Here is a 12,571-nt window from a genome sequence, read left to right as displayed (position 1 = left end):
AATTTAAGCAGTTTGATCATTCCTTTTTCCAAATATGCTCAATAAAATAGAATCATTGTTGTTTTCAGACAATAAAGTAAGGTCCATCTTACACCTAGGTGTACACCTAAAAGGTTTTATGTATGTAGTGACTCTTAACTTGAAAATAGACATGGCCATTTCAGATGAATTACATTATCTGGAAGTTTATCTGACTGATGAGTTTGCCAAAGGGAGAAAGGTGGCTGATCTGTATGAGCTTGTTCAGTATGCCGGCAATATTATCCCAAGACTGTAAGTATCTTTCGTTCTTCAAATAATGGGCAATGGATTGTAAACTTCGAATGTAATATATGTGCCAGTCTACAATCTTAAAACTGCATTGTTTTTTGGGAGGTGGTTTTAACCTGATTTAATGTGCAACTGGTCCATCCATTTATACTAAATTCTGTACTTGGTTGAAATTCCCATTATTACAAGACTGAAAGGAGGTTTCTGTAAGATTGATTCATGGGACTTGTTAAAAAGAGAACATCATTACTCTGACTATTTCAATGGAAGAGCAATGTTCTTTACTTGAGCAAGTGGGTCTGATGGACTAAGTTGTCTTGAGCATTGATCTCATTGCCAGGTGTAATGCATTTTATTTTTTACTTTTGGTTTGCTAATAACGTTCAGGTAGTCAATCCATTGTTAAATTAAATCCTGTATTAAGACGTTTCCAGTGATTAGAAATTGATTAAAATTAAAATGCTGAAAATCACTGATTGCAACTGTTCAGTTTGCAATGTAGATCACTTTTTAATTTCTTTTAAAAACTACAGATTTTTTTAACATTTCGTATGTAAAACTTTGAAGTACTTGGCCCCAAATTGTTGTGAGGTAGAATGTTAAATTGTATCTGAAACTAAACAGTGTGTTTGTTTTTTCTTCAAATGTTCAGCTACTTACTCATCACTGTTGGAGTTGTCTACATTAAGTCATTTTCCCAGTCCAGGAAGGATATTCTTAAGGATCTGGTGGAAATGTGTCGTGGGGTGCAGCACCCATTGCGAGGGCTTTTCCTCAGAAACTATTTGCTTCAATGTACGAGAAATATTTTGCCAGATGAAGGGGAGGAGACGGAGTAAGTCTTACTTTTTCTTGACATTAATACCAGATCTATTATGACCTGTAAAGCTGTAAAATAATGATGATACAATCACTTATTGCTTAATGTTGTGTTCCTGAAAAGTGCAACTTTAATTTTTAAAAAGTTAAGCAAATCAGATTTTCCTATTTACAACCAGTGTAAAATCTGTAGTTAGGTTCTGTGACCTTTCTCAACAGAAACAAAACATTAAAATATTGCACCCCCTGAGCTGAAATACTGTATATTCTTAAAATCCTGTATTTGTAAATGAAATAGAAATATGCAAACTCTTTCTACTTGACTCCTGCTCGCTGACTGACTTCTGAGGAGCTGAGAGTGGGAGGGTCAGGCAAGGAGCCGGGGAGTGGGTGAGGCCGCTCCAAAATGAGACCATTCAGGTCACAAGCTATGTTGGTCTGGTGCAAGACAATGCTGAAACTGAAATCTCAATGCTAAGTGTGCATACTGGCCTTATTAAATGCACGCCATTAAAGCGAAAAAGACATAAAATGGGCTTGCTGTATTATATTTTAATTTGGCTTGTCTTAACGTGGGTTACATTTTGAAAGACGATATAGCCAACAGGTTTTTGTAGTTGTGTGTATATATACATATTAATGTGATATATTGTTCCTTTTTGGCTTACGGACTTTGAGTAGGATTCCTTGACTGGACTCTTCTCTTGAAGCATCCTTTGGGGTCTGCGGGGAGGATCATTAACTTCCTCAGGCAAGCCTGGGTACTGGCAGGGGACATGGCATGAGTGCTGATCTATTGTTCCTCAATGGATCAGCAACATAGAATACATCAGCCCTGCCCCCTTTGAAGTTGCAGAACTAAAAGCCCTACAGGGGTTGGAAGTGTGGCAAAGCAACAGGACATGACAATATCATGCCAGAATTTAAGAAACACCTGAGTCCTCACGTTCTGGCCTGGCTGACCTGGCTTTACACAATGGTCATAAATTCCAACATCATTCCAAAGAAATAGTGGAGAGCAGAAGTTATCGCCATATCAAAACCCAGAAAAGACCCCATATGTGCAGCTAACTCCTGTCAATCCCATGCAAAATCCTTGAATGCCTCATCCTTCTGCACAGATCCACAATCGTAGAAGAAGACCTTAGCATTGACCAGGTTGGTTTCTGCAAGGACCCCAGCATAGGGAAACCGGTACTAGCCCTTATCGCTTGCATTGAAAACAGCTTTCAGGAAAGTTGAAGACATGCTGTGTACCTCAACTTCACCGCTGCCTATGATACCATTTAACACATTGGCCTCGTCATGAAGCTGTCATGGGCCCTCCCCTCCTGGACAACTTAAAGCATTGAAACACTGTTGAACAATTGAAGGCCATGATGTGGAGATGCAGGCATTGGACTGGGGTAAACACAGTAAGAAGTCTCACAACACCCGGTTAAAGTCCAACAGGTTTATTTGGTAGCAAAAGCCACTAGCTTTCGGAGTGCTGCTCCTTCGTCAGGTAAGTGGGAGTTCTGTTCACAAACAGGGCATATAAAGACAAACTCAATTTACAAAATAATGGTTGGAATGTCAGTCTTTACAGGTAATCAAGTCTTAAAGGTACAGACAATGTGAGTGGAGAGAGGGTTAAAACTGGCAAAGGTATTGTCTCCAGCGAGGACAGTTGGTGAGTTTTTGCAAGTCGTGGGGGTTACAGATAGTGTGACATGAACCCAAGATCCCGGTTGAGGCTGTCCTCGTGTGTGGAACTTGGCTATCAGTCTCTGCTCAGCGATTCTGTGTTGTCGTGTGCCGTGAAGGCCGCCTTGGAGAACGCTTACCTGAAGATCAGAGGCCGAATGCCCGTGACCGCTGAAGTGTTCCCCAACAGGAAGAGAACACTCTTGCCTGGTGATTGTCGAGCGGTGTTCATTCATCCGTTGTCGTAGCGTCTGCATGGTCTCCCCAATGTACCATGCCTCGGGACATCCTTTCCTATAGCGTATCAGGTAGACCATGTTGGCCGAGTTGCAAGAGTATGTACCGTGTACCTGGTGGATGGTGTTCTCACGTGAGACGATGGCATCCGTGTCGATGATCCGGCATGTCTTGCAGAGGTTGCTGTGGAAGGGTTGTGTGGTGTTGTGGTCACTGTTCTCCTGAAGGCTGGGTAGTTTGCTGCGGACATGGTCTGTTTGAGGTTGTGCGGTTGTTTTGAAGGCAAGAAGTGGGGGTGTGGGGATGGCCTTGGCGAGATGTTCGTCTTCATCAATGACATGTTGAAGGCTCCAGAGAAGATGTCGTAGCTTCTCCACTCCGAGGAAGTACTGGACGACGAAGGGTACACTGTCCGCCGTGTCCCATGTTTGTCTTGAGGAGGTCAATGCAGTTTTTTGCTGTGGCGTGTCAGAACTGTCGATTGATGAGTCGAGCGCCATATCCTGTTTTTATGAGGGCATCTTTCAGTGCCTGGAGGTGTCTGTTGCGATCCTCCTCATCGGAACAGATCCTGTGTATACGGAGGGCTTGTCCGTAGGGGATGGCTTCTTTAACGTGTTTAGGGTGGAAGCTGGAGAAGTGGAGCATCGTGAGGTTATCTGTGGGCTTGCGGTACAGTGAAGTGCTGAGGTGACCATCCTTGATGGAGATGCGCGTGTCCAAGAATGCAACCGATTCCGGAGAGTAGTCCATGGTGAGTCTGATGGTAGGATGGAACTTGTTGATGTCATCATATAGTTGTTTCAGTGATTGTTCACCATGAGTCCAAAGGAAGAAAATGTCATCGATGTATCTAGTGTATAGCATCGGTTGAAGGTCCTGTGCGGTGAAGAGGTCTTGTTTGAACCTATGCATGAAGATGTTGGCATATTGAGATGCGAATTTGGTCCCCATGGCTGTTCCGTGTGTCTGGATGAAGAACTGGTTGTTGAAGGTGAAGACATTGTGGTCCAGGATGAAGGGGATGAGTTGTAAAATTGCATCTGCAGACTGGCAGTTGTCGGCGTTGAGTATTGAGGCAGTTGCAGCAATGCCATCATCGTGGGGGATGCTGGTGTAGAGTGCCGAGACATCCATTGTGACGAGGAGTGCTCCTGGTTCAACTGCTCCATGTGTGCTGAGTTTCTGTAGGAAGTCCGTAGTGTCGCGACAAAAGCTGGGGGTTTTGTCCCCTTCGGACAAGCCCTCCGTATACACAGGATCTATTCAGATGAGGAGGATTGCAACAGACACTTCCAGACGCTGAAAGATGCCCTCATAAGAACAGGATATGGCGCTCGACTCATCAATCGACAGTTCTGACACGCCACAGCAAAAAACCGCATCGACCTCCTCAAGACAAACATGGGACACGGCGGACAGTGTACCCTTCGTCGTCCAGTACTTCCCCGGAGCAGAGAAGCTATGACATCTTCTCCAGAGCCTTCAACATGTCACTGATGAAGACGAACATCTTGCCAAGGCCATCCCCACACCCCCACTTCTTGCCTTCAAAACAACCGCACAATCTCAAACAGACCATGTCCGCAGCAAACTACCCAGCCTTCGGGAGAACAATGACCACGACACCACACAACCCTGCCACAGCAACTTCTGCAAGATGTGCCGGATCATCAACACGGATGCCATCATCTCACGTGAGAACACCATCCACCAGGTACACGGTACATACTCTTGCAACTCGGCCAACGTTGTCTACCTGATACGCTGCAGGAAAGGATGTCCCGAGGCATGGTACATTGGGGAGACCATGCAGACGCTACGACAACGGATGAATGAACACCGCTCAACAATCACCAGGCAAGAGTGTTCTCTTCCTGTTGGGGAACACTTCAGCGGTCACGGGCATTCGGCCTCTGATCTTCGGGTAAGCGTTCTCCAAGGCGGCCTTCGTGACACACGACAACGCAGAGTTGCTGAGCAGAGACTGATAGCCAAGTTCCGCACAGATGAGGACGGCCTCAACCGGGATCTTGGGTTCATGTCACACTCTCTGTAATCCCCACGACTTGCCTGGGCTTGCAAAATCTCACTAACTGTCCCAGCTGGAGACAATACACATCTCTTTAACCTGTGCTTAACCCTCTCTCCACTCACATTGTCTGTACCTTTAAGACTTGATTACCTGTAAAGACTTGCATTCCAACCATTATTTTGTAAATTGAGTTTGTCTTTATATGCCCTGTTTGTGAACAAAACTCTCACTTACCTGACGAAGGAGCAGCGAGCGCTCCGAAAGCTAGTGGCTTTTGCTTCCAAATAAACCTGTTGGACTTTAACCTGGTGTTGTGAGACTTCTTACTGTGAACTATTGAAGGTTCAGAGTTCACCTTTGACAGACAAAAAGTGCATGGAAAAGACAAACCAATGGACTCTCTTAAAGCTCAGTGCTGGTTTCAACCCTGTTTAACTTATACACGTATGATCTTCCAAAAATTCCTACATGCTGACAGCATCTGATTTGCAACTCAAGCCCTGACTTCGACACCTTGGACCGGAACCTAAACGAGGACTTGTCAAAACTTGAACAATACTGCAATACATGGTGACTGGAGCAAAGCCCTGAAAAAACAGTATCCAGTTCATTCCATCTTCACAATGCAAAAGACAATAAAGAATTCAACATTCACATGGATGGCTACAAGTTAAAGCACCACCCAACTCGAGCATATGTCTGTGACCCCCTAGATAGGATCTGACCTTGTGGGAACATCTAAAAAGAACTGCAGCCAGGGTCAAGTCCAGAAACCACTTGATTGCCAAACTAGCTGGCTCAACGTGGGGTGCTACTATCATCACCCTCTGAACCTCAGTACTCACTCTCATGCTCAGTAGCAGAATACTGCACCCCTTTTTGGTCAAGATCATCTTGCACCCCTTTTTGGTCAAGATCATCTTGCGCGCACACACGCACAGATACCCAGCTGAATGCTACCATGTGTATCATTACTGGAGCACAATGCTCAACATCACTCCTTTGATTTCTTGTCCTGGCAAGCATCACTCCTCTACATATCCACTGACTTGCAAGTAGAGCTTCCATCAAGAAGGTCAATCTAAAAAAACTCCCACACATGACTTCATCGCAAATTCTACCCAGACAGAAGAATGGGAATCATTGTGGAGTTTGCACATTCTCCCTGTGTCTGCGTGGGTTTCCTCCGGGTGCTCCGGTTTCCTTCCACAGTCCAAAGATGTGTGGGTCATGTTGATTAGCCATGATAAATTGCCTCTTAGTGTCGGGGGGACTAGTTATGGTAAATGTATGGGGATAGGGCCTGGGTGGGATTGTGGTCGGTGCAGACTCGATGGGCTGAATAGCCTCCTTCTGCGCTGTCGGATTCTATGGTTGCACACAACAAAAAAGTACCTGGTCTCAGACCCAACCCAACAGCTGCCTCGTTTCAACCTTCCAAAGAAAGAGGTACATCTTAGAGTTTCAGGACTGGCCACAGCTCCGGCTTGGTCAACCTCCACAGATGGGGCATTAGTGCCAACCCCCTATGTGCCTGTGGGAGAGAGCAAAATATGCATCACATCATAGAAGAGTGTCCAATCCATAGACTCAATGGAGGCCTATCGGCACCCAATACATCAGGACTGGAAGAAACTGCTTGGTTTAGGCACTTTGTGATTATTTATTTCGTGAATACAATGAAGAACTTCATATATTGTCTTTCATGACATTAGAATGTCCCTTGCCTTGTGGCTACTTTTGAAGTGTAGGCACTATTTCAATATGGGGAACATAACAGCAAAAAGTTCAAAAGGATGGGATCGGAGCTGAGATATATTTATTCGAAATGGCTAAAGAGTTTAGTGCGCTCTTTCTAGAAAATAGAAGGATGTAGGGAGGTAATCTTTTCAGTTGTTAGTCTGTTCGTAAACGATATATCTCAGTCTTGTTGCGTAAGGTATAGCCTGAGAATTAATTTATTTTGAGAGAAGATGTGGATCTGGATCCTGGATATCTTTCAAAGGTGCCAATAACGTTGGGAGATGGGGTAAAATGACTCCTTTTCTGTGGGTTGTTAAATTTAGAATATTGTGATTGTCTCAGTTTCTGTGGTGGAATTTGTCACACATCTTCACACATTTTGACAGTTTTCAGAGCAGGCTGTTGGATGCAGATTGACCTGAAACCACCTCAATGAGATAAATCTAAATAAAAATGTTTTTTTTTCAACTTTGTAGTTAGAGCATCCACCAGATGGAAAAGTCTCTAGGAAGAATTGTGTAATAATATTACACAACGTGGGCGGCACGCTAGCACGGTGGTTAGCACTGCTGCTTCACAGCTCCAGGGACCTGGGTTCGAATCCTGGCTCGGGTCACTGTCTGTGTGAAGTTTGCACATTCTCCTTGTGTCTGCGTGGGTTTCCTCCGGGTGCTCCGGTTTCCTCCCACAGTCCAAAGATGTGCGGGTTAGGTTGATTGGCCATGCTAAAATTGCCCCTTCGTGTCCTGAGATGCATAGGTTAGAGGGATTAGTGGGTAAATATGTAGGGATACAGGGGTAGGGCCTGGGTGGGATTGTGGTCGGTGCAGACTCGATGGGCCGTATGGCCTCTTTCTGTACTGTAGGGTTTCTATGATTCTATGAATATTGAGTTAACATCATGGCAGAGGTATGCTTGTTTGATAAGAATGTTTGCCAAAATGCAGGTAGATGTGTGCACAAATATAGGTTATAAATAGAAGATAGTTATGAATAAATCCTATGGTGAACTCATGAGGAAACTTATTTACCAAATAGTAGTAACACATTTTAACAAAGAGCAGATGAGCCAAGTAGCCTCATTTAAGGGGAAGTTAGATAAGCAAGAGGGAGAAAGAGATAGAAGGATAGTTAGATAAAATAGTTTGGGTGGAGGCTCATGAGAGTTACAGTCAGCTTAGATCAGTTGAGCTGAATAATCTTTTTCTGTCTCTGTATGCTTGAAGTAATACTGTTTACACCTACAACACTGATAACGATTCTGCACTCTATACTCAGACTAATTGCCAAATGGAACAATCCAACAACAAAGCGCTTTATCAAACACTGAATAGCATTACAAGATGTACAAAGATATTTTCTTCTGAGATTAGTTGGGTTTTTTTTTTAAAGTATCTATTAATGATAACCACGGGAGTGTACTTGTAACTAAGTAAGATTTACGTTGCAAAATGTATTCTGGTGTCTGATATATCACATCCTTTAACTCCCTTTTTATGTTTTTTAATTTCAGAGAAGTTGTAACTGGCGACATCAATGATTCCATGGACTTTGTGCTGCTGAACTTTGCAGAAATGAACAAACTCTGGGTACGAATGCAGCACCAAGGCCACAGCAGAGACCGTGAAAAACGGGAACGTGAACGTCAAGAATTGCGAATCCTTGTTGGTACAAACCTAGTTCGACTTAGTCAGTTGGAAGGGGTGAATGTAGAAAGGTACAAACAGGTAAGAATTCTGCTTCATGTTTCAAATGATAATCTGATTTTAAAAATCTTTCTAAAGAAATACTCATTATATAGTTTGAGATTGTATAGCTAAGTGATCTATTGTTTTTAATGCAGCCTTATGGAAAAATGTGTATCCTTTAATATTCAAAATAACCAGCTTAGTTATTCAGAATGAACAGATTAATAACTATTTGGATATGAATTTATACTTGAATTCCTTTTCAAAGCCAGTGTTGTCTGTAAGTTTAAATCATAAAACCAAACGTGATAGGACGGTTTGCCAACACATTGTAATGCATGTCAACACTTGCATGATGCTGGTAATATAATGGTCAACTTATCTTTGCAGTACATTATGATGCAGCATCTAAGACTGAAATTTGAAGATGTCAAACATTTTACACTTGCAGAATGTTACCAGTTCCTCTGTTGACTTCCCCCAATGGTCTCAACCTCCAAGGAGGAATGTTCTTTGGCTTGCAAAACCGACACCAGAACACACACAGTCTGTAGGAGGAAATTTTATTTTGGCCCTCAAAAGAGGGACACTGACCATGGGAGAGGTGTGTGTGTGTGCACATTTTGCAAAATGGCCTTTCCCAATCCATGAAAAGGCCACACTAAAATGGGTTGTGGGTGGTTGGGAAGGCCAGAAAAGTAGTTTTGTTTTTGTAGGAAAACTACATTCTGCATTTTTTTGAGCTAATTCCTGCCTCCCATGAAGAGACAAAGGTCCACTCCATAATCTCAGATTAGCGGTACTAGCATTTTAAATGAGTGCCTTGACACACATTTTCTTCTTTCTCATCTTCCACCTCTGTTTTAATGTATTTCAAGCTGCAGTAGACTGTGAAGAATTTTAATTATAGCTGATGTATATATTTGAAATTGGGGCTGTCTGAGGAAATGTGGTGAGAGGAAGTTGCTCATTAGAGCAGTGGCTATTATTTCAATAAGATTTAAAATTATATAGCATATTACAATCTTTTTACCTCAAATGTCCTGATTTGTGTAAGAAAATATGGTAACTATTTTGCATTGTGAAATTCCACAAAAAACGCATTAAACATTTTTTTGGTGGTAATGAGGGAGGGAATATTACCTAGAGCATTAGAACAATTCCCAGACCTATCAGAATAGGCCGATTCTCGTTTAACATCTCACCCATCTCTCACAATGCAAAACCTTGTGCGTTGGCATGTCAGCAGTTAGCCTCAAGCAACCTTTGTCCAGAGAATGCTTCTGACTCTTGTTTTCAATTTGTTCTCCCTAGATTGTATTAACTGGAATATTGGAGCAGGTTGTAAACTGCAGGGATGGCTTGGCTCAAGAATATCTCATGGAATGTATTATTCAGGTAAAGTTCTATTTACTTTGGTCTGCAAATACTTGTTTTGCAAATAATGAGTTGACTTTGGGTGTAAGGAAGTTTTTTTCCAGAAGAAACTGGTAGGGAGCAAAGTTTTCAATGTAATGTGCTGTCAAGTCTAAAAAGGAGTGATGATGTGCTAATAAAATGAAAGTACTATGTCTTCTTGTACTGCACCTGAACAAGTATATAAGGAAATAGGCTCTTGAGATATAAATTAAAGCAATGAAAACTGACAGTAAGATTGGCCTGAAGAGAGAGCTGGTCTGAGTGGAAATTCAGGAGTGAGTTAAATGTTTTTGCTTTAAGATTGCTGAGAAAAAAGGGACCAACCAAAACCAGCACTTATTTGTGAAGTATTAATTAGTTATAGCTGACCAAGCTGTGAGAAAGACAAGTAAAACTTGGGTATTTTTGATGCAGTATTTAATGAAATAATTAACCACTTTTGGTAATAAAAGGGAATATATCCGTATCTGATGAACTGAGAGGCATGGCGACTTGCACAAAATGGCACAGGGCATAAATTAATTGAATGTAAAGTTTATTAGTCACAAGTGGGCTTACATTCACACTGCAATGAAGTTACTGGATGAGACAATGACAGACACTGACGCTGTACGGTGGTAGGTTCGATCTAAGTATTCAGAAGGGAATTGAACTGCTATCTGAAAATAATGTGCAAGGTTATGGGGATAAGGCAGGGGAGGTAGAATACTCTTTCAGTGAGCCAGTGCAGACTTGATGGGCTGAATGACTTCCTTCTGCACTGTAAAGATTCTGTGATAGTGCACTTTGGACACTTTGAAACTAGTAACATGGCAAGGAGGGTTCTGGTGAAAATAGCATCATCAGAGGATTGAAAAAATAGGAGATGTGTAAAGGCCAAGAACAAAGGTAATTAATGGCCAGGAAACGTGTATGTAAGTTAAATAACAGAAGTATAAAACACTCTAAAATAAAAGGTATGGGGAGAACTATTAAAGGTCTAATTGGACAGCCTGTTCAGAAATGCACATGCAAACAAAATAGAACTGGAGGCAATAATTCATAAGGAGGAATTAGATGTAATAGGAATCGCTGAAATGTGAATACAGTTACAGGACCAGCAGCTAAATTTTGCAATATATAATCAGAATAGGGAAGAGAGGGAAGGTTAGCTATACAAATTAGAGAACATTAACAATAGAAAAAGGACGTAACTAGCAAAATGTTAGAACCAGAATCCATATATGATAAGGGATCATACCAGCTGCCTAATTGTGGAAAGATGGTGGAGGAAAAAGTACTGTGGAAGCAAAAAATGTAAAATGAATAAAGAACATAGTTAAAATTCCCACAGAATATTAATCAATTCCCATAAAAATGAGGTTATACAATATGTGCAGTATTCCGTTCTTAACCAATATCACCTGTGTGCTCAATGCCCTACATTGGTGCCCACACATCTCTTTAACCTGTGCTTAACCCTCTCTCCACTCACATTGTCTGTACCTTTACGTCTTGATTACCTGTAAAGACTCTCATTCCAACCATTATTTTGTAAATTGAGTTTGTGTCTTTATATGCCCTGTTTGTGAACTGAAATCCCACTCACCTGATGAAGGAGCAGCGAGCGCTCCGAAAGCTAGTGGCTTTTGCTACCAAATAAACCTGTTGGACTTTAACCTGGTGTTGTGAGACTTCTTACTGTGTTTACCCCAGTTCAATGCCGGCATCTCCACATCATTAAATATGGTAGACATTGAGAAGATCTTTCTGTTTTTTATGGCAAGCTAGAACAAGGGGCCATAAATTTATAATAAATCTGATAGCTAATTAAGGAGAAATGCTTTTATTCAGTGAGTGATTGGGATATAGAACTGGTTGATGTGACAGTATAGATACATTTAAAAGGAAAATAGGTAACTAGATGAAGGGAAAGGAATATAAGGGTTTTGTTGATGCAGTTAGATGAAGGAGGGTGGGAGGAGGTTTGTGTGGAGTATAAAGACTGCTATGGACCTTTTGGAACAAATCGGCGCCTGTAATTACAATACAAATTGGAAGACGGAAGAATAATCCAAATGGAAAAGGGAAGAGTGCTAGAATAGGAAAGGAATTGAGTTCTGAACACAATTTTACTGGGATATGGAAGTTCTTCACAAAAGTAATAGTTTAAAAAGCAAGGATGTGTAACTGCAGCCACATGGAAGGCAAGTCACATCTCATTAATTGTACTTAACTTTTGGGAAGCCCCAGTTTAGGATACATGCATTATTTTCACTTGGATGACGCTGATCAGCAACTGTTAGTACGTATTCGCAACTCGCATTGCACCTGCTAACACAGGTGCAGTATCTCCGACTGCTGACATATCTGGAGTGTTCCCATTTATCTGTCAGTACTGCTGCGCCTGAATGTGGTCATCGCTTTCACTGCCTGCGGCTCAGAGAGCAGACCTATTGGCCAGCACCCTGCTCTTTCCACCACCTCTCGCTCACCACCTCTCCTGAGCTGCAGTTTGTTTCTCCTCCATTTGCATTCACTCTTTGCCCAAGACCTGTTTCTCCTCCATTTGCAGGTGTTCCCTGAGAGTTCCCAGCACTTGCTGTTACTTCTGGACTTTACCACTTGCACTATTTTCCAGCGTGGTGAATGCAGGAAATGGCCTCTCCCCAACATTTTTGCTTTGGCAGAGTTT

At 42.2% G+C, this 12,571-nt stretch overlaps 1 protein-coding gene across 1 annotated transcript in view; it reads left to right on the top strand.

Annotated features, from left to right (window-relative positions):
• The window catches only part of vps35 (VPS35 retromer complex component), a 57,762-nt gene that overhangs the window by 23,262 nt on the left and 21,929 nt on the right, over window positions 1–12,571 (top strand). Inside the window, exons 4-7 of the mRNA XM_078210818.1 lie at window positions 150–273; window positions 923–1,105; window positions 8,304–8,517; window positions 9,793–9,876. Of these exons, the coding sequence (XP_078066944.1) occupies window positions 150–273; window positions 923–1,105; window positions 8,304–8,517; window positions 9,793–9,876 (605 nt within the window). The remainder of the gene's footprint in view (window positions 1–149; window positions 274–922; window positions 1,106–8,303; window positions 8,518–9,792; window positions 9,877–12,571) is intronic.

This window comes from Mustelus asterias, chromosome 4, assembly GCF_964213995.1.
Source record: "Mustelus asterias chromosome 4, sMusAst1.hap1.1, whole genome shotgun sequence".
Lineage (NCBI taxonomy): Eukaryota > Metazoa > Chordata > Chondrichthyes > Carcharhiniformes > Triakidae > Mustelus > Mustelus asterias.
Note: the sequence above shows the minus strand (reverse complement) of the source record. Positions and strands in the feature narration are given on the sequence as shown.